Source organism: Cyprinodon variegatus, unplaced genomic scaffold (genome assembly GCF_000732505.1).
Source record: "Cyprinodon variegatus isolate N-32 unplaced genomic scaffold, C_variegatus-1.0 Scaffold1347, whole genome shotgun sequence".
In the NCBI taxonomy this organism is placed as follows: domain Eukaryota; kingdom Metazoa; phylum Chordata; class Actinopteri; order Cyprinodontiformes; family Cyprinodontidae; genus Cyprinodon; species Cyprinodon variegatus.
Genome location: NW_015151800.1, coordinates 93,486 through 116,432, shown reverse-complemented (window position 1 = coordinate 116,432; position 22,947 = coordinate 93,486). Strand labels below are relative to the sequence as shown.

The following is a 22,947-nucleotide window of genomic DNA, read 5'->3' as shown; positions in this document are numbered from 1 at the left end:
CTAAACTTAGCATCACAGTCTTCTGCATTATATAAAGTTCTTATGCTAAATAACCTTTAGGCTAGAGTAACTCATCAGATCTACTTCTTATTCAAGCTCCAAAGGCTTTTATGCAAACATAAAGCTGTAACCATTTAACTCAATGAGATCGTACTGATCCATTTATAATGAATTTTTCAAACAGTCTTGTTTTTTTGGGATAAAATGAGCTACAAAACCTTAAACCTTAAGAAAAACAAGATCTCTTTCTCACTCTGATGCATGGATGATGGTGCATGTTGGGATTTACAGTGAAAATCTCCATTAGCTTACAAGTAAGGCATTAACATTAAAGATTTCTATGCTTCAGGCATCACTTGGTGTGGTTTTGAACATTGCGTTTAATAAGAATTATAAATTATTTTAAAAAGTTGTCACTGTTTAAGAGAAAATTTATTCAGTGACTCAGACTCAAATAGCTGACACAGGATCTACCTTTGAGTGCAGAATAAAATCAATAACAGCTGTCTCCTGTTCTAATAAAAAGAAAGTTTTAGGTTTCTGTGTGCATTTATGGTGACTGAAGACTTGGTTCGGTCTACAGCAGAGCGTCCATGTCCAGTTTTGGTAGAGGCTCCTTCCAGTAGGAGAAGCTGCTGTAGTCAGGATAATCCAGAACAGAGGAGTTACTGCCTTCAGCAGAGAGCACGGGGAAGAAATGCTCAACCAACCCACTCAGGTGGTTATACCTGCAGAGCAAGCATCCAACCAAGATGTTACAAATCGTAATCCATGAATGTATTACAGCATGTCACAAATATTCATTTTGATGTAACAGCTGAGGTTTTACTATTGGTGTTAGACTCACGAAGACTTGTTGCCTTTAGTCATCTCTTGGATAAGCTCTCCTTTAGGGTTAACTGTGAAGATTCTAGCCTCAGATACTCCAACCTGCTTATAGGCATAAGCATCCTGCAAAGCAATACAGATAAGCTTCAGTGCAAAAGTTCTTGTGCTAAATATTTCAGAGACCACCTAAATGACAGAAATCAAATAATACAAAAAAAAACATTTCTGCAACCAGTGTGGAGTTTAGCTTACATTAGTCCTGTTGCCGAAGGCGGCGTAGAAAGGTTGTTTGTGTGGCCTGAACAGATCCCCGATGTCACTAAGGCAGGCGATCTTAAAAACCTCCGGCTTTTTCTCAATCACCTCCCTGCAAGAGTTAGGAGAGTTTTTTTTTTTTTTATCATTTCAAGTGTTTTATTATATTTTATATAAAACCAAATGTGGCAGCTGACAGTCCTTCATAAATATAGAGATATATAGAGCACTTTTCAATATCTATTCATTTGTAGACACTGATTCTGGTTTAATTTAATGTCAAAATAAATTGCTCCACATCTGTAGATACCAGCTGTATTGACCATCCTTCACAAAATAAATCATCAAACTTTTTAATGACAGTTCTGACTGTGAAGACATGCTGTAGCTCCACCGGGAAATACTCCACAAGAACCCAGAGGTGTCAGGATATGTAGACGTTTGTAGCTGGACGCAAAATGCAGAGGCAGAGATGGTTTCTGCTGGGTTGAATGTTGAAGGTAGTTGTGGTATAAATCCAAAAGTAATCTGGCAGGGAACACGGGAACCAGAACAGAGTGCAAAGGAGGAGACTAAAAAGAACTGATGTGGACATGAAATAAAGACGTCGATCCAGCAGAGACAATCTGCAGAGGAGGGGTAAAGATACGCTGAGGAGAAGACTATCCCCGAAATCCCACATCCTCTGTAACCCCCACCTGCAAAGCAAAGCCTACAGCCTGCGCTGTTCCTCNCATAAATATAGAGATATATAGAGCACTTTTCAATATCTATTCATTTGTAGACACTGATTCTGGTTTAATTTAATGTCAAAATAAATTGCTCCACATCTGTAGATACCAGCTGTATTGACCATCCTTCACAAAATAAATCATCAAACTTTTTAATGACAGTTCTGACTGTGAAGACATGCTGTAGCTCCACCGGGAAATACTCCACAAGAACCCAGAGGTGTCAGGATATGTAGACGTTTGTAGCTGGACGCAAAATGCAGAGGCAGAGATGGTTTCTGCTGGGTTGAATGTTGAAGGTAGTTGTGGTATAAATCCAAAAGTAATCTGGCAGGGAACACGGGAACCAGAACAGAGTGCAAAGGAGGAGACTAAAAAGAACTGATGTGGACATGAAATAAAGACGTCGATCCAGCAGAGACAATCTGCAGAGGAGGGGTAAAGATACGCTGAGGAGAAGACTATCCCCGAAATCCCACATCCTCTGTAACCCCCACCTGCAAAGCAAAGCCTACAGCCTGCGCTGTTCCTCTTGTCCTGCTCCACTTCCACTTCCTTGAAGCTTGAGGAGAGCATGCGCTAAATTATTGTTAAAGTCATAGGAAATGGGAAATGAACGCTTAATTCAATATTACATATTTAAAAAAATTCCCATCAGCATCAAGCATATGTGCAGTTTCTGCCCAAAGATTTTCTTTTCGTTTTGGATTTTTGCAATAGAGATAATAGTATCAGACGAACTAGGCTTGTATGAACTGTTTGTTCTCTACTTCCAAACTCAGCATCTCTTCATCCAGGCCTGCGATCAGATGAAGATGAGAAATCTGCCTGCTGGTATGTTGAAGAACCAATAGTTTGCATCCAATTAAAAAGTCTTAGTTTTCGGGAATATATAAGAATGATGCTCTAATTAATATATATTAGAATTAGATATAATTATATAATTCCAATAATAATATTTCAAATATATATATATAATTCTTTGTTTTACACTTGTGTAAACAAAATGACAAATAAAATCTGTCTAAGTCTGTCTAAGTCTAATTAGTAGTTACCTATCTATTGTTACTATATTTTGATTTGACACACCGGATCTTCTCGCTGTTGTTTTTCCTGTTTGGTGCGAATGCAATTGTGGATCTTGACCTGGCCGGTGCTGAGCAAAGGATAGCTTGGCTCCGTATTTTCATGGGGACGGACTGCGAGGATGTTCGTGGATGGTGACATGCAGAGTAGTAGCTGTGGATGTGGAACAATTCTGAATGATGTTGATGAAGATTCTCAGTCATCCAGGTCGTAGCCATTTCGTAAAAGTTAAAAATCTTTTTAAAAAAACAATCCACTGGAGTTGGTTTGAGTCTCAAACTCACTGCAGATCCATTTGAATTCAGAAAGCTTCCTGGAGGCGAAGCAAAACGTCTTCAAATCTTGGAAACCAAGTCCAGTGGATTGTTTTTTAAAAATTTTTTAACTTTTACGGAAATTCTGAATGATTAACATGACAGAGAAGTACTCCGTGTGATGTACGTGAACTGGGCGGGGCGGAGCGCAAACAGAGGATGTGGAATATGGGGTTCAGCGGTTCATCCCGTCTTGCTCCGCTCTGACTTCCTTGAAGCTCAAGGGGAGCATGTGCTATATTATTATTTAATTCGTAGTAGAAAAACTTGTGGTAATTAAAGCTTAATTTAATATGACATAATTAAAACTCACCATCAATCACACACGTTTCTACCCAGACATTTTTATTTTTGTTGTGCATCTTTGTAAGTTGTGTATCTTTGAAGTTGTTGTGACTGGATTTGATGAAACTTTTAAGCCTCTCGGTATAAAATAAATATTTTGTTTGAGATGAGAAATTTGCTTCCTGGTATGTTGAAGTACCAATAATTTGCATCCAATAATTTAACGGTCTTAGTTTTGGGGAATATCTAAGAATTATGCTCTAATTTGTAGTTAGTTAATATGTGGTTACCATGTTTTAATTTGAAAAACCGGATATTCTCAATGCTTTTTTTCCTGTTTGGTGCAATTCCAAATGCGGATCTTGACTTGGCCCGACTGGAGAAAAAAATATCTTGGCTCCGTCCGGTGGAGGACAGAGAAGACGTATGTGGGCAGTGATGACCGAAGGTGTAGCTGGGGATGTGGAACAGTTCTCGCTGATTAACATGAGTGAACAAGTGCCCCGACTGGTGTACGTGGGTGGGGTGCAGAGGGAGGATGTAGAATCTGGGGGTAACAGGACACAGATTGGAGTAATGATCTGAGTTGGAACAGGTGTGGAGAGAGAACTAGAAGAAAACAAATGGGAAGGAAGTCGAAACTGGGGGGCAATGGAGATTAAATATAACCTTAACATAACTGTAAACAATGAATGACAAAAAATTAAACTAGAGCTGTGACAATCTGCTTGTTGCAACAGAGCTGGATGCGCTGCTTTTTTTCCTAAAAAATCCTGTTTGTTCACAGCACAAGGCACGCCTTGATTAAGCCCCTTCAACACATGCACTGACCTGATTGGTGCACTGTTCAATCTGGCACCTAACTGCATTTTTTAAAATATTAGTTTCCCAGCAGACAGCGTCACAGAAAAAACCGCTGCTGCTACTGTTGTGTATCCCATTCAGTTAAACAGAAACAAAGTCCATCCGAGGCTGTTTAATCCCTTGTGCTGTCAGTCTTTCACCTCCGTTCTGCTGCATGGATGGTACGCTCACAGATCATTAAGCAGAAGAGAAAACCCAACAAACAAACAAACAAACAAGCACACATATCTGTGCTTTTGTATATGAATCTAAATAATGTATCTTGATTAAAATGGATGAAATGAAAGTTTGATCATTTCACCAAATGCTCTTTAAAAGGTGAAAAAAACCAACTGGCTCATATTGTAATTCCTCTGATATTCTGTAACAAGAAGGTAAGAAACAAAACAACTGCAAAAAGTTCAATGCTACCATTTTAGAATATCCTATATATATATCCGATATATGATTACCTGTGTAGTGCTGAGAAGAGGCTGCTGGGAGCCAGCAGCACAGGGCCTTTAGGAAGAACAGTGCCTTGGTCGTTGACCCACTGTAAGTAGTCTTTAGTGATAGCAGCCATGCCGATCGCTCTGGCCGAACAGTACAGGAACTTATATCCATTTCTGCAAAGAAATATATATAACTATGACTGGATTTTATTACATTAACTACTAAAAAAAGGGTTTAACTCAGTTAAACCCTAAAGTTATATTTTATATACTGCATTTTTAGATATTTTATTTACTTCACATTTTCTGTTAGTCCAATAAACCTCAATTCAATACTGAAATATTACTGTGTCCTACAGTTATTAGATATATCAAACTGAAATAGCTGTTGCAAACACCCAAATATTTTCAAATAGAAATAATAACGATTAATAGGGTTGCCCAAACTTTTTCAAATAACTGTATATATATATATATATATTTCTCGAACAACAGGATATAGGAAATAAGAAAACACAACATGATATCACAGGATTAGATGCATTGATGTTCTCATCTCATCTATCTAGAGCCAATATTTCCAAGGTTTGAAATTACATACTGGTGTATTTTGTGGTAAAGTTTGGCAATTCCTTTATGTGTCCAGTCTTTTCCAAACTGAGGTAGAATATGACCGAGAGCATCAGACCTGTGGGAGACAGAGAGGGGAGCTTACAAGGGGAAAAAAAGAAACTTCTTTTGATAAGAAACAAAAAAACTATGGAAGCAGCAACAAAGATTACAGTAGGAACTTATATTTTAAAGGACACTTGAGGTTAACATCTAAATGTGATACATTTATGTCAGTGTATCTAGAAATAAGAGCTGGGAACGTGAAAATGAGAAAAAAAAATAGATTTCTTCTTTTCTGTTTAATGGGGAATTCAGTGTGTGAGGATGCGCGGCAGTTATTTCTAACAAGTTGTCTCTGTCAGCTAAATTTGTTCCTATATTTAAGGCTTAACAGACCATCTAGGGATGGAAGTTCAAGAATAGTGATTGAATAATATTAACTATAATTCAAAAAGTGGGTGGGACTTCAGTATTCTTCAGTAGTGCAGAGAGAGTGTCTGCACGGCTTAAGAAAAGATCTAATGTAATATGCTTTAGGGAGGTAATGCTGCAGCATGATTTAGCTCCTACACCAGAGATGCAGAATGAAAAACTCGTTTTACTCTGCTTACTTAGTGATTGTCCCATCAATGTCTGAAATGATCACACGATCGTCCCAGTTCCACAGGTAGATAGCAGCCTCACAGCGACAGGTGCCCTGATACTGTGTGGTCACACTGAACACCACTTTATTGGCTCCTTCGTGCAGATTTAGATTTTCCTGGGGATGGAAGAGCAGACTTGAACCATTCGAAGGCCTTAACAGCTTTTTCCTTTGAAATACCTTTGGTGTTTTTAGACAAAGAGTCATGATTGGCCTACTATCTGCTTAGAGGTGAGACGCAGGGATTTGCGATACATCTGACTGATGGACTGAGCCATGTTCATGGTTTCTGTAGAAAGATCGGAAGGAATGGTGGCTTTTCTTCCAAGCCCTGCAGCCTCATCACTGTCAACATCATCCAGTGTGGCTCTGAAGAAACAACAACAAATAGTCACAATTTTGGCGTTTCTTTTAAGAATATAGGATACTAAAAACAATTTCCAACATAACAGTGCCTTGTAAACTTATACAAACGTTTCCACGTGCTTAGAACCTTAAAGTCGGTGTATTCATGAAAAATGTTGTGATAGAACATGTGAAGTTAAAGGAAAGTGATGTAGCTTTCTATTTCTTGAAAAGTGTGATTTGAATTTAAGCCTGTCACAATGAAAACAAATCAATTAATTGCATGATAAATCTAAATGAGCTCAATTAAACTGTTTGCAGGTACTCGCTAGTTGCATGGTCTCAATACGTTCCAAGCAGAGTAGCATGAGAGCCAGGAACACTAACTTAGATTTAAAGAACAGCGAGGGGGTTGTTTTAGAGGGAACAACGGGACGGCTGCAGTGTAGGATGACTGAGTTCAAACAGAATATTAAATTATTAAACTATACGTACATAAAACATAAACATTTAATGCAGTTTACAATCAACGTAGCATTTAATAAACAAATAAAACACAAAAGGGGGATAGAGTTTGTTTAATCCCTAAAGAGATGCTGCCCTTAAAATTGTTAACATTTGTCACCCAGTAAGAATTAGCAGGAAAGAGACACCTCACACATGTCCAATGGCCTTTGTTTGCATTTGTGTATAAAACCGGCAGTTTTTCCACATCTAGGCCTGGTGATTTAAACTTATTGAAGGGCATTTTATTTAATGTTTTAATTGTGTCTAGTTTTTAATTCCGTATTAAATTTCCGCAAAAGTGTTTTTCAAAACAACTCAAGTTTAGGTCTCATCTGACTGGAATCCAAGCTTGCACCTGTGTGCTATGTCCTCTTTAGGTCTTGCTTTAAACTACAAAAGTTGAATTCTTTCAGCAATGTTCCCTTTATGTTCTCCAGAAAACCTAAAAGACATTTACAGGACAGCTGCATTTCTGCTAACAATGATATATAACATATTCTCACAGCTGTGGAGGAGGGAAAAAAAGCAAACAATTGTCATATTCTGCTTTCTCAACTTTACAAATGTAAAACAGTAGAGAAACAGAAGTGTAACAGCAGGACTTGCAGAAAGCTCCAGCTGGAAGGCATGCTGCATGGTTTCCTTGAGAGGAATTAATTAATCATTTGTTAAAGAGGCGACTTACTGAACAGTGGAGGAAACACTTGCCAGCGGCTCCTCCTGGTCCTCCTTTGATTGTTTCTGCTGAAGGAAATGAAAAAAAAGGGGAGTCGACATCAATCAAAAGAGCTCCATGTCAACTAGAAGAACAAGCCCCTTCATGTTGAAGCGTGTGTAGTCAGTGCACGCCAAGACATGCAACATTTCTACATGATTGGCTACCTGCTTGTTGTCCATATCTCTCCTTCTCCAGGAGAACCACCAGCGACCAGACTTTTTAGGCATCTTGTCCTTCACCAGCTGCTCTATTGTACTCTGTGGGTGAAACACTTTTTTTTACCGCAAGTGCTTTTATTGACATATCAAATATATACATTTCCTTTAAAGTAAAAAAAAAAAAGCTGAAAAATGTATTTAAATAAGAAGTAAAGATACCTTTGGGAGGTGTTTTTGGAATGCTGTCATGGACAGGATCATTGGAGCAGCCACTGCCCAATTGTAATAGCTGCCAAAGAGCCAATAGACAAGAATGAAATAAAAACGTCACACTATATGATGAGAACTTTTAAAAACATTAGAATGTATATATATATTTTCCCTTACTTAGAATTAATGCAAACAACCAGACTTTGGTCCTCAATGATTCCCGGGTTGTTGACTAAATCCTGATATGTAACGAGGTGTTGTGTGAACTTTTCTGGAGCAAAATGAAAAAAAGAAAAAGATTACATCTATATGTTGTGTGCCGTATAAGCAGGGCCATCACCCTGACGCCTGATCCAGCCCTCCCTACCTTTGGTGATCTGGTTGGTGCCTCCTTCTTGCCCACAGAGGGACAAACTGACGTCCATGCTGTACGATGCGGAATCGGACAGATACTCGGTGCCGCTGTCCATTGCTCCGCTGCCCACAGACTGAGGCGACTGGCTCCCCGAACAGGAACTCTGTTCAGCATTCTGGCTGAATGCTGCCTCCGCCTCCCTGTGAACAAGCATAAAATGATTACTGTGTAAGGGTTACTGTGCTATTACATCTCTATAACACAGAGTCCAACTTTACATGTTTGCCTGGTTACCCCATTTTGCTATTTTCAAATTAGAAATTGATCTTCTCATAGCTTTCCTGACACCACTCTACCATAAAGTACTAGCTGTCCTCTTGGCAGATTCCTTCAGTTCAGATGGACGACCTCCCTTAAATTGAGGAGGTAAGTCAAACAATTTGTCACTGGAATAAGATGATTTACATTTAAAGTAAAGCATTTTGAATTGAAAGAGCTTCCTGGATGGGAAGTAAAACTTCTTCAAACTTGGAAACCAAGTCCAGTGGATTGTATGTTTTTTTTATTTTTTTTGGAACGACTATGAACTGGATTACTCAGAATCTTTACCAGCATTTAAGTAAACAAAAAGTCTATCAACATATTTCAAATAAGTTCATGGACTTCCAACATCAAATATCTTTTTTTAATATTGTTTTTACCTGCACAAACTAAGGGAAAATACACTATTTTTCCTTTACAGTCTCCTTTAACAGTTATTACCTCAGCCATGGTGGTTACGTTTTTAGGAGAGTCTGTCTGCGTACAAGATAACTTGAAAAGTTATGAACGGATTTAAAGAAAATTTTTACCAGATGTGCCCCTCTCATCAAGAAACAATTCATTAAAATTCATTCATTTGTAATGATCAAGATAATGTGCAAGTTTAGCTATAGGTTTAAGTTACAATATGGGGCGAAATTTGCAGCTTGGCGGAAGTCTGCGATCTTGGAGTCTACTTAAGAAACTGCAGCAGCTTTAAGCTTCAATCGTACTGCGATCAGATAACGGTCATTGTTAGAGAGATCAGGGGTCTGTAATCCTGGCTTTGTGGCTCACTAAATATACCGAATGATGCACTCTTGCCCTGCTTTTTTTGTGAGTGTTATAATTTTGTTCTGTGCCCGAATGAAGGAAAAAAAAAAAAAACTGGCCCCCTCCTTCCCCCCCTTGTACATTTCTTTTACATAACACCACTGTTGATAGGCTACCAGTTGAGGCAGGATTAAATTGAACAAAATAGGTCAGAGTACTGTGTTAAAAAACAAAACAAAACGAACATCTTACGTTTTGGGGAAATAAAGTGCCGCCACCTCTGGGTCCAGAGTGGTCAGGTCATCCAGATAAATATCTGATGGGCCCAGATGGTGATTTCGTTTACCTGCAAACAGAACCACGCTGCAGTGAAATGAAAGGTTTGTGACTTTCTCTTCAAGCATTAACATAATCCCTAAAATGCTTCACCTTTTCTCTTGTCCTGTTCCGCTGTGGAGGATGCTTCAGAGGGCTTTGCCGCGTTGATCCCAGAGACCACGTCCTGTGATACAGCAGTCATTGAGCTAGCAGGTGATCCATCATTTGCGCTAGCTACGTTATCCTCGTCTCCTCCATCAGTGCCAGGAAATATGCCTCCATCTCCCACACCGACAGGAGCAGAATGGGAAGAACCCGGTTCCCTCTGCTCAGATAAGACAGCTTGGTGCTGCTGATCTACTAGGTCTCTTGTTTCTAGGACAGTGCTGTCATCCATCTGTGTTTCAAACCTGTTAAATTTGTTTAAAGCTCTGTTTTCAATCCCCATTTCAACCTCTGAGCTAACCTGCTCAGTGCTTTCTTGGCTGGTGTTGAAATAAACGTCAACTGGCTCAGAAGGCGATTCTCTGTCATCTCCATCCGGTGTGCGTTCAAGTGACCGTGTTGAATCCATACCCCCTGAGGAAACGCAGGACACGAAGAGGTCGCTGTGTGAGGAAAGTGCCTCAAGAGAGTTTTTCTCCAGTGATAAAGGGCTGCTTTGTGTAGAAGAGTTGCCTAAATCGAGAGAGAGTGTCCTCGGGTGAGGCTTTACAACAGTTACGCCGCCTGCTCTATGGCAGCTGGTCACGGTGCCATAGCCCAGGTCAAAGGAGTCCTGTCTCTCAATGGTGCGGAAATGAGAAGTGCTTGAGGGAGAGGGGGCCTGTAGCTCTGCTGGTGCCTTTTCTGGATGACAGGGCTGCAGAAAGCAGGAGAACTGGGTGTTAGCAGGGCAGATACATACAAGGATATGAAGTTCAAATTCTGCCAAAAGTCCATAGATTTAACAAGCACTGATATTAAAAAAAAATATTTTAAACAAACGCATCTAAACTACAATCCACACACATTTGAAATGTTTTATATCTGTGGATACCACAAGGCCCCTAATCATCTTCACCACCTTCTCTGTGCTATCTTGCTTTTTATCTATTTGTATTTTCTCTCCTACTCGCCTCTTTATCTGTTGATGTCTGTAATAATGTCAACTATTATTACTCTTAGGGTGGAACCAACCTGAGAAAGTAAAAGGCCTGTAATTGGCTACTTTTCAGAAAATCCACTTTCTATGGTGTTCTTCTTATGCTACGTTCACACCACTAGCAGCAGAGGCCGCAGAAGCAGCTAGTTTACAAGCAAAGTCAATGGTTGATGAACAACTTGGCGCAACAATAGTTTTGATCAGCAGGAGCAGCGCGTCATGAGATTCTGAGCATCTGACATGTGCTTCAAGATGCTTCAGTCGCACGTCAGAACTAAACTTGCACAAGCATCAAAAATGAAGCAGCACACGTGTTTTTGCTACTCCTGCTGCTTTTGGTGTGAACGTAGCATTGATTTCAGCTAGTAACTTTAGCAGTGCACCTTCAGAGTAATTCTTATCGAGTTGAATCCTGCATTTATATCCAACAGCAATCTGTCATCAACTGACAACTTTATAAAAACAATGCTGGACAATGAAAAACATGCATGAAAAAATACAAGAGTTCATTCAAGCCCCAATTTCCTAAATATAAACAGTGATGGCAACGTTAGCTTAGCATATAAAAATTTCCAAATCAAACAACAATCATTTTTAGAACAAATGGCTTCTGCGGCAAGAACACATTGATTAATAGGGTAAGGCTTTATTATTTAATGATGACTCTACGTAACTATTTTTAACTCTTTAAAATAGGCTGACCAGACGTCTCAGATTTCCAGGGACAGTCGCCACCTGTCCCTGGAAATGTCACCGATTTTACCGTTTTATGGATGAGGGGGAAAACGTTGCCTGTAAACTGATATTAGGGAAGAAAGAGCGTGCTAGCATGCTGTGCACAGAATCAGCTGTTAAAGTGGTTTTAAAACAGATGAGGAAGTTAGTTATCACAGCTGCCCTTTGTAACCCCGAAATCCCTCATCATCTGTCACCACCTCGCTCAGCTCCAGACCACCTGCGCAAAGCAAAGCATACATCCTCCACTGTTCCTCCCAACTTGTTGCGCTCTGACTTCCTTGGAGCTCCAGTAAAGCATGCGCTATATTATTATTAAGTTTTATAGAAGCAAAAAATGCAGGAAATGAACGCTTAATTTAAAATTACATATTAAAAAAATCCCCAACAGCATCCAGCATATGTGCAATTTCAGCCCAAAGATTTTCTTTTTGTTTTGGATTTTTCTAACAGGGATATATAGGATCATATAATCTTTACATTTAGATCCTGTCAAAATAATAACAGCTTATTTAACCTCTTAATATCCACCTAATTTCTGGGAAATTGCCTATGTTGCATACCCAAATGGAAAAGAAAATAAGTGAGGAACTGTAAGCTAAATTACATGTGTGATACGTTATTCGAAAGCTAACACCTTCTAGTTTATCAATATATACATGAAAATTGGGTGAGTAAAACACCCAAGCTGCATCAGTTCAAACATGACTCAAAGTTGTTTTTTTTATTTTCGCAAATAATAAGTCTTTTTTGAACAGCAGTAATAAAGACATGCTTGCTTGTTGTGGCTGCTTTGTCATGCTACATTTCAACGCACTGCTATTATTGTTCTTTGGTGCCCGCTATGTCCATAAAATAAACTAGGTGGTTGAATTTAGGAGAATTTAAGCTTTCCAACGATGTCTAACATGTTTATATTGGTAAACATTTTACCAGTTTAATTTTCATGCATTCAGAGTTCAGTTATTTGTAAACACTTTAAAGTAGGTCGCCGGTGACCCGGTGGGTTTTGAGACAAAAGCACAGCTGTATCTATGTACACATGAATAGAAAATAGGCTTAGGATTGTGAAAATATATTTCTATTAGGTTTCACTATAACTTTGTTAAAGGTCACATTATTTTTAGCTTATTTTGCATTCATCTAGACGTGTAATGACAAACCATGTATTTTTGCTGCTTCAAGCTGCTCATGAGAATGATCCAGATTTATAGAAGTGTTTTAATTGTTGTAATTTAATCTGAATATAAAAATATAACGTAACTTTTTTAATAGTGACACAGATTTTAATCCAGGCTGCTGGAGGCTACCCAATGCACTGCAGCTGTCGAGGATACAGTATAAACAACTTGAGGCCATTTAATTAGATATATATATATTTGTTATCATTGTGTAGAAAAAAAAAATGTTTTTTAATTTGAATATATATATATATATATATATATATATATATATATATATATATATAAGTTTTAATTACATTTTTTTGAGTGGAAATAGAGTGAAAGTCCGACAGACTCTGTAATGATGCAAACTGGCCTGTTCCTGAACACAATGTTATGTTGCTCACAAGGAAAGAAAAGAGAGAAGACCGAATGACAAAATGGCACTAATAAACGCTATTGATTGATTAATATTAACTATCTTACAGGAAGAGGCACATTCCTGGATTAAATATTAATAAATATGCAAAAATTTATGAAAACATCACTGTCCCCATTTGCTATTTTAATTTTCATAAAATGTATTTATTTTTATCTATGAGCTGGAAATGTCACCAGATTAGATGCAGAAATCTGGGCACATTACTTTCAAAGTACAGCTTTTAGCCTAAAGATGCATTGCAAACATAGCTAGCTGCAATGAGAGCCACTGAATAAGAGAGTCTTGCCAGCGGAAGTCCAAGAAAGTTAGGCTGCATGTGAATCCAGTAGTTTGTTAACGATACATTTGGTAATTGTTTCATAAAATACAACCATTAGGAAAAAGCTTTCTGATTAAGAGGTTGTACTCCATATTTTAGCTCTGCAGTAAGCCGTGTTACATGCCCGCTTGAATCATATTCAGTTGACTCAAATGTAACATTTATAGCTGTTAACATTTTATTTACATGACGAAAGTCAAGTAGAGCAACTTAATATCCTTCTCTACTGCCATGCTACGCCAACGTAGCATGGCAGTAGCTTTAGCGGCTAACTTCTCTCGATCTAATCAAGTTTGCGCATCGCCGTTGCTCTTTGAAATGTTGTCACCGTCACTACCTAATCCATCCCGGAAGCACAATCCCGTACCATCAGCTCATTTGCGCAGCCAGATATACATGCGGGTTTCAATAAATAATGTAATTATGGTACTAAAATTACGTATTTATATCCTTAATTCACCAAAGAATGCTAATACACAGCTTAAAAAAAAGTTCTATGACTTTTCTGAAACAATTTTGACATTTTTTACATTTTCTCTGTTAAGCTGCTCAGAGCAGTCTGGAAAAATATGATTAAACCATGTTTATCTGCATTTTAGTTGTTTCTTTCTTTAGGCTACGCACTATATACCATAATGTTAAGATGAAAGGAAAAGATAAAATTCAAATAGAATAGATTTATGTTTAAATCTAAAGCGTAGGATCCCTTTTCCGGGAATGATTTTAAGGCATTAATTTGCTCAGGAAATACCTTATTAACCTTTAACACATTATATTTTAGTAAGCTTATTGTTTTTTGGGAAGGGGAAAAACGTAAGCTAGGTTTTTTTTACAAAATAAAATCGAGGGTGACACAGTTTTTTATCTGGCTGCTCATGCGCAAATGAGATGGAGGTACGGACCGTGCTTATGGGAAGGATGGGTAGTGACAGTCAGAACCCTTACTAGATGGAAGAAAACAGTAGAGGTGGGACTTCCTCAAGCTGGTTCTATCCTCAAAGTGACAAAGGTTGACATTAGTGCACAGATGCAGGTCAACCAGCGAATAGAAGAGAATTGGGTGCAAAAAAAGCAAGAAAGTGCAGAAAAAGAGCATGAACTCATTCTTGTGATATATTAGGAGCGTCATGGTATTAAATCTGTATGCCTAAAATATTTCAAAAGCGCATGGAGAGTAGTTTACATGCCTGTGTTTTAACTAAAAACTGCTCATACGAGTATGATGAGTATTTATTGTGAAGAATTCTGACTTCATACAAGTATCACAAAATGCAGAGCTGCATCTGTGTTTGTGTGTAGTACCATGGGAAATCCTCCCCAATTCCACTGCATCTGAAGCCCAGACAAATCCTGGGTTCTAACCAGGAGCTCGGAGTCGCTTTTAGGAGAATCTGGTCGACTGAAGAAAACACTAGAAAACACAGAAGATTCTCAAAAAGTAGAGAATTAACCTGTAAATTTCTAGAAAGGGGGAAAAATGACGCTTTTCTCACTTTTCTGAGGGCGACTGCTCTCCATCTGAATGTGGATGGGTGTCTTTGTTCTGCGCCGCCCCAAGTTCCTCCTTTGGCTCCTCAGACAGTGAGTAGTACACGGATTTGCTAAGAGATCATACAGAAAGAAAAAGATTAATATCTAACACTTTCGTTCACTCTGAATTGTAAAGTATTTAATAAATCCCAGATCCCACATATTGAATATGCTTTCTGTAAATATTTACTAAAACATCAGCCTCTGAATGATTTTGTAGAAAATTGATGCCTTCCTTTCAGTTAGGCTAACATTGGTATGGTTTGGATTAACATTTTTAACAAAAATCAGATTACTTTGTTTATTTAAAATATCTCACCTTCAGTTCATTGTTAAGCAGATACAATTGATAGACATTTTTCAATAACTTCTGATTATATCACAAAACATTTGGAGGATTTTGATTGATTTTATTTGGTCTAATCTGATAACATTTGCATGTTTTATCATCTGACCTGGCAAGCAGCGCTGCAGACAGCTCCTTAGACGCAGCATCAGCTTCTCTCTCGCTCTCCTCTCTATCCCTCTCTTCTGATGAGGAGCTGACTTCTTCTCTCAGGTGACTATCGGAACGCACACGCCTTCGCCGCCGTTTCTTCCTGCGAGCTCCGGGCTCCTCGGTGGCCACGTCAATCTCCTCAGGGGCCTCCTGAGGGATCGGAGAGGTGCACAGATAGGCTGGCACCTAATATCGAGAAGAAGAGAAGCAAAATAAAATAAAATGAACACAAATGTATGATTTAGCAGGAGAAGACTGACTGATGTCATTCGACTTACCTGCATGTTTTCGTTTTCCTCCACGAAGAAAGCCTCGCCATTGTCTCCAAGCTTCATGTGCAGGTCCACCGCTTCTCCATTGATCTCGATATCGACCTAAAATCACAAGATAGGATTTACAACAGTGGCAAAACTTTCATACAGAGAAAAAGAAAAAAAAGGAGCACACTCACAATTTTCTCTTTGGAGCGGAGCACGCCGAGCTTCCCAAAGCGGACGTGGAACGGGGAACACTGGAAAGACCCATCCGGCTGCCGCACCACGATGACGTCGATCCCTCCGGTGAGGGTGGCGGGGTTCAGGCCGCGGTACAGCTCCTTCACCGTGACAAACACGGTCTCCGCTAGCTGGCCCACAATGTTCATGGTCTGCGACTAGAAAAATGAAACAAAAATATATAAAAAGGAAGTCACTTCTGAGGCAGACAGCGAGCCTTGACGCAACAACGAAAGAGGTTTATGCATTTAGTAAACTATGTCGCTTTCATCACACAAGAAAGTTCAAACCTGTGTAGACTTTGGTCCGCTTCAAACAGCAGAATGTCCTGTAAGTTTTGAGTAAGACGATATTTCTACTGTTTGAATAAGCCAGGCTGACCTTTGCATTAGATCTTTGGCCATGACTAATAGTCTGAAGGTCAGCACACAGGAGTTAAGACACAATTAGAGAAAAGAAGCATTTGTCTCTGCAAGACAACAAAAACTGCTGAGGTCATCTTCCTGGCCTGCCATGGTGATTATGTAACAAGAGGCTCGCTAGGTGGAGTTCTAGAGAAAACAAACAGAGACTCGGCTCTGTGTGAGAAAAAAATGAAAAATAATTATCACTGCATAGACTTGTTTTCAGCAAAATAGCAAGCTAAAAATAACTTTAAAAAGCAACAAGCTATTTAAAACCAAGCATGAGGTTAGGCTTCTGAGCTGTAATCTTTTCAGAGGGGTCCCTATACTTTCTTCCTCCAAAAATTAACCTCTGCAGCACAAAGGTTGAAGCTTTCAGGAGTAGGTGAGAAATCAGTTTGACCGATTAATCAAATTTACCATCTATGAAGATCCCATTTTTGATAAATCTTGATTTTTTCCCTCTCCTCCGTGCACTTCCCTTGTCCAGGGCGATGTTATCCCTTCCCCTTTTCTTGTTAGATGTGCATTGATAGGTAATACACCAGCTCAGTGTCTCACACCACAAGCTGAAAACATTTTGCAGGTCATATTTTCATTGTTTCTAAAGGCAGGGCAACTTGATTTGCAAGCATGTTTTTACAGCTTTGAATTCAGTTCAGTCCTCAAGGAGATGATTACATAAAATCAAGATTTTAAAATATTTGTTTGTCATTTGTCTATTCAGAAATGGAAAGGGAAAATAATAAATCAGAGATAAGCTCACATTGATCTACTGACAATCATCTATATTTTTTTTTTTAGAAATCTCCTGCTGTTTTAGTAACTCCTGTCAAGCTTATTTATAAAACAAATGACCAAACAGCATAAAATGTCCATTTTCTTGAAGGTTGCAAGTGTTTTTACATAATACAGCCTTTTTTCACAGTTAAACGGCTTTACCTACTGTTAGGGCTGAAACAATTGATTATTGTGATAATAATTATTGTGAAAATAATCATCAACTAATTTAATAATCGATTAATGGTTAACTGGAGTATAGAGACTGTAAAACACGCCTTTAGTTGACAGAGCGCCCCACTTCGAGCAGTAATTATATCAAAGTTGTAAAAAAAAAAATGTCTAAACATTTTGCATTTAAGTTAAAAAACTGTCAATATGATCTATCCAGAACTCCTTAAATGGAAAAGTTTTAGTTTCACCTGGTTTAATACTGTAAAAATATATTCTTTAAAAAACATTTCTCTATTGATTAATCAAAAAAATAATCAACAGATTAATCGATTTGCAAAATAATCGTTGGAGAAATATAACAAATTTTACAAAAAAAGAAACAAAACAACAGGAGTCCGATTCTCATCAAAGCATAACGTGAGCCATCTGAGAGTGATTCTGATCCCTGAGTCCAGATCATACCCAGAGAGAAGGGTGCAGATGTTCCCTCCTTAGAGAGCCAGGTCGTCCTGACCTCCTCTCCGCCATCAGCTTCTCCACCCCTTCATCAACTCAAAAATCGCCTCTGGAAGCTCTGCCACCATGTTCGCGACTCTGTTTCTCACACTGCTCAACAGCCTCGTAAAGACCCTCAGCATGCCTTTATGAACGCAGTCTACATCTCGTTAACTCGGGCCCCTTGGAGACGAAGTTTTAAAAGTTAGCCAAGCTGAGCTAAAGAGGATCATAAGAGATGGCAGCGCTCTACTCTTCTCTGGTAGAAATACATATATAAATATAGAGCGATCTAGAAGAGAGTCCTGCTATTCACACACTCTGATGCTTCCTCTATCTCACACACACACACCCTATCGTCTAGTTAAAATCACGCTTCCCCTCTTTCTGTGCACATGACAGCCAGACTAGCAGTTTCTAAAAGGCTCCACCGAGCTTTTCAAACACGCTCTCACGTGAACAACACACTTTCTGGTGGTGACTATGGCTCTGTGGGCCCTAAGAGACCCAAGAGGGGACTCTCACAGGAAAACCAACCTAAAGAGCCAGCAGATTTAGGAGGAAGTCTGAGAGAAAGAGTTTCAGACTGAGATGGATATCTGTGCCCAAGCCCAGAGAGGGGAAACATGACCGAGAGGTCCAGCAGGCCTCGGATAAAAGCAGCTACAGCAGCTCTGGCCTGCCACACAATAGAAGAACAACGATGTGTTCAGCTCACACCGCCGCTGTCCGCTCATCTGCTGTAAATAATTTAAAGTGATAGTTGATTGTAATAAAGAGGTCAGCTGTGGGGACCTGGGAAAGCTGAGTAAGTATTCCCTGCAGGGTGAATATGGGGCAAAAGGACCAGAGAGGAAACATTAATCTGTGAGACGATTTTTGTTTTTCCAAAAAGAAGTGAGCTTTTTATTAATTTCTCTACAGTAGATAAAAGCTGCAGTTTTTGTGTTTGATATGGACCAACAGAACCAATGGAAATGTTTTAATTAGGGCTGGATGATTCATTCATTCTATCTATTGATTAAATGTTTTATCTTTTAAATAAATGCTAATTTATCTGCATCAATTGTTCAGATTGACAACACTTTGTCTCTTTTTGTTCTCAGATGTTTACCTACAGCTGGTAAACGGCTCACTGCGTGATTAAACCCGCTTTAAACATCTTGCACATCATATTTTCGTTGCTTGCAGTGGCAGCGCCTGCCGACCTGCACAAGCATGTTTCACAGCTTGAATTTAGTTGCACTTTGAATTCAGTTCAACTCCCTGAAGGGATGATTAAAATAAATGCTAGTTTTTGAAAGTAAATTCTGACTTTTCTTTTTTTTTTTAATAATGACATTAAAGGGAGATATTGAAATTTGATTCATCAGTTTTGCATGAGGAATGCCAGATTATATTTTTTAAGGCAAGATGTCCAGTTCTGAAGTGGCAACTTAGAAGGTCACCATATCAGTGAGATTAGTTAAAAATGTAAAGTTGTGTGGAGGTTTGATAAGACAACATAAAGTATCATTAAAAATAGAAAACTGAGCCACCAGGTCAGAGGGAAGGTTGTAGAGGACTTTGAGGGTTGTAATAAAATAGAAAAACAGCTGAGGCAGATCTACAGCAATAGAGGGGACCAACATACAAAAGAATGAAAATAAAACAGCATCAGAATGATGAGCAAGTGACTTTCATTTGATTTGGTGGATTAAACAGAACACATCTTCAAATATAAGATGTGATATAAAATGAAGGGTTTACACCACAGATTTGGTCATCCTTTTAAAAACTTTCTGATTTTCACTGTTTTGTTTTCTTTTGCTGTTTTCTTTTTCATAGTTTGCACAAAGATACACCTATATGCCTGCCTCTCATGCTGTCCATGGGGAAATATTTACCTTGTAAATACTAAGATAATTAACAGGTGAAAACATGAGTTTTTAAAGGAGGTTTTCCTCTTCTTTATAAACAAACTTCTCCAAATAGAAGAGCGGTAGGGAACATTTGAAAAACACCCAAAGCAAACCAAAGCAGCCGTGTAGATTACGAAGACAAGGCTACTTGTTTACATGTGGAGTTAGAGTGATGGTCTAGAAATAACATTAAATCCACCCTAACATGTTCCAGTTTCATGTTGGAAAACCAAAGGGAGAGAACCATACCACAATACGTCATCCCAGTTTATTCATTATTATTCAAATATATTCAAACACTGTAGTAATAGGTCGACTAGAAGAGGTAGGACAGAACTCTGTGTGTGAAAGTTTAGGGGAGATACAGATATTTTAGTAATATAAGTATAGTAAATAAACAGCTTATTAACTCCCTTTTTTTGTTTCTTTTTATTGCTTCTTTTTATTGTTTTTCGTTTCAACCAAACGACAGCCATGTTGGATAAAATAATCAATAATCCCAACCATGTATGGGGTAGGGAATAACAACTTTTCCTTCTGGGTAGTGATGTTATGAGATGAGCTGAGGCCTCGAGGCATGTGTTGAGTAATGTAGGGGGCGTTTACCCCAAAGCGTGTGTCGAGGCGTGATTCATTTAGGGGAGGGGCCAAAACTGATGACGTCCGAGGCCTCTCTAACGTGATACCACATTACCGCTTCAGTAAGTGGTTCAGACCGCGCGAGAACCTCGACAGGCATTTAAACAGCATCACTACTCAGACAAGATGTGGGAGTTTGTAGGAGAGTCTAGTTGGTTAAAACTAGTTTGGTTAGATTAAACCATGTAATGATCAACATCTGAGCAGACCACTGGCTACAGTTGTAAGATTAGTCTTAAGTAGTATTGTTGTCCTGCTAAGCAGTTACCATTCCTAGCGGCATCAGATGCTGACTTCCGCTCCTGTGATTATTGAATTGAGACCCACCTTAGATTTTTGAAAGCTGCAATAATACTTAACAAGTATTTTTGGCTAATGTGACTAATTTGTATTGATTTGCCCTTGATTGGCTAAAAAACACTGCCAAATTAGTTTGGTTGGTTTAGCCAAAAGATTGGTTGGACACATAACTTCCAACCCCATTAAAACCAAAAACTGTGGCAAAAAAAATTGTGTTTGAATAAAAATGACTATCTCTTTTCATTTTGCTTATCACTGCCCAATTTGCACAAACCGTTTCACTGTCTGCTGGAGTTTATTTCACTAAAATGGCAGAAAAACCGTGTACCTTAAATGATTGTTCTCTTCTAAGACATTTTACACAAAAAGAAAAAAAATGTACAAAAAACTGTATTATATTACCTGTCATTAGAAATTTCAAAGGAACTAAAATGGGGGAAAAAAAAATTAGCAAGAAATCTGATTACTAACTGTAGTTCTGCCCTCCACCAGTAGGTGGAGACCTGTTCGCATGAAGCTTCATGAACTGTGGGGATCGTTGAAGCAATTTGGCCAAACGATTCAACGCCTCATGAGGCTTCATCTCAAAATCACTAATTCTGGCTAACATTTTAAGGTGCCACAGAGAAAAAATACATATTTTCTTCCTTATTCAATTGTGCTCAAACACCTAATAAATGACAGCATGCAGTACGCTTTTTATTTAATAGTGAACTGTGAACTATTGCATTGCGGGTCAACTTTACCTTTAAACTTGTGTGTCCTGTGGGAGCTAATACAATACTATGTTTACCTTATACTTATGTTTATGTTATACCTTGGGCAAAGAACTTCAGCCCATGTCTTAATAAAAACAATAAAACAAAACATTAATAAACCCTACGAAAGGTTAAATAGACTAATAATTATTACTATTTTTTTTTTACCTGTAGGTTAACATAATAAGAAATGGGCTAAATAAAAGTTTTGTATCAAAAGAAAGGTTAGTCATGGTGCATGTAGTTTATCTAGAATAGAATAGAATAGAAATCTCTTTGTTGTCCCACAATGGGGAAATTGTGGTACAGCAGCAAAAGGTTATAGCAGAAGTGCTCACACAATGTGGGCCTTAGAAAGTTTATAAAAAATAACAGAGTAAAGAAAATAAATAAGTACTGTACTGTACAGTGTTACAATATAATTGCTCTGTATCTGGCATTTTGTTTTGATCGTGTTATGGGAAATGAAACCTGAACTATTATTAGTTAGAGATTAAACAGCATCCTACTACAAGATCATTATAATTTGAATAAAGTAATAATTAGAAAATAATAATCATAATAACAATAATACATTTACATATTAAATAAACATTTTTAAAGAAAGCTGAAAAAAAATCTGAGCAAAACAAAAACAGAACCGTTGAAGATGATACTTTAAGAGAACTTTTACAAAGATGTGCTTTATAAAAAAAATAAAACAAGACAACTTCCGGAAAGTTTTGACGTGTCTTACTAAGGCACTGCTCTCTTTAATAGCCAAAAAACACTCCAGACTACATCTCATTTAAAGCACAGAGTGATACAAAAACAATACATTACCTCCAACGAAGTGCTTCGCTATTATATCTAACTTTATAAAGTTTACTTCATTCAAACAGCAGTCTGCCTGTCATGGAGCAACTTCATTTACCTGAAAAGCGTTCCGGGACAATAACGATAAAACTTCACACACTGACAAAACTATCGCGGTTCACTTTTCAGTAACGATGCTCGTATTTTCCGTCAGCATTGATTTCCACACAAAATATCATCGTCCTAAAAACACGGTAGTACAGACAACAGCTCACCTTTCTGGGCTGCTTCGCACTGAAAAAGCGTCCATCTTCCAACAGTACTGCGCATGCGCATTGGCATGGCAGCCCCTGCGGTCAGCCAATCAGAAAGTCGGATTAAACAAATGTCCCGCCTTTGAATGTAAATAGTAAACAAAGATCTGTGATGTTTGGGGTAGGTTTGAAATTCTAGTGTCCTAAGATTGGTTTGATTATCTGAAAAATATAATAGTGATACAAAATAGAGAGAGAGAAAAAAGAAACTAGGAACAGAGAGTTTTATTTTTAAGATTCCAGGAAATCTTTCCAAAAAAGTAAAAAAAAAAAAAAAAAAAACCAAAACAATCCAAAGTCCAGTGGATTCTTCAAACTTGAAAACAA

The 22,947-nt window shown here is 38.3% G+C and overlaps 1 protein-coding gene across 4 annotated transcripts; it reads right to left on the bottom strand.

Moving 5' to 3' along the window:
• Positions 1–6: 6 nt before the first annotated feature.
• LOC107102947 (phosphatidate phosphatase LPIN2-like) lies at positions 7–22,629 on the bottom strand. Of its 4 annotated transcripts, none has more exons than XM_015402423.1 (20): positions 17,881–18,199; positions 16,018–16,218; positions 15,845–15,940; positions 15,523–15,752; positions 15,031–15,138; positions 14,840–14,948; positions 9,846–10,596; positions 9,669–9,762; positions 8,355–8,542; positions 8,165–8,258; positions 7,997–8,066; positions 7,784–7,876; positions 7,587–7,642; positions 6,268–6,418; positions 6,018–6,166; positions 5,396–5,482; positions 4,816–4,968; positions 1,081–1,195; positions 848–951; positions 7–728 (listed from the first exon to the last, which is right to left on the bottom strand). In XM_015402423.1, exons 1-20 carry the CDS (start codon positions 17,944–17,946, stop codon positions 578–580), a joined length of 3,066 nt encoding a protein of 1,021 aa, XP_015257909.1. In that variant the 5' UTR covers positions 17,947–18,199; the 3' UTR covers positions 7–577. The 4 variants fall into 4 exon arrangements, with proteins under 4 accessions (XP_015257909.1, XP_015257908.1, XP_015257911.1 ...); XM_015402422.1 differs by having other exon boundaries at positions 7,587–7,645; positions 17,881–18,196; XM_015402425.1 differs by lacking the exon at positions 17,881–18,199 and adding an exon at positions 22,582–22,629 and having other exon boundaries at positions 578–728; positions 7,587–7,645.
• Positions 22,630–22,947: the final 318 nt, after the last annotated feature.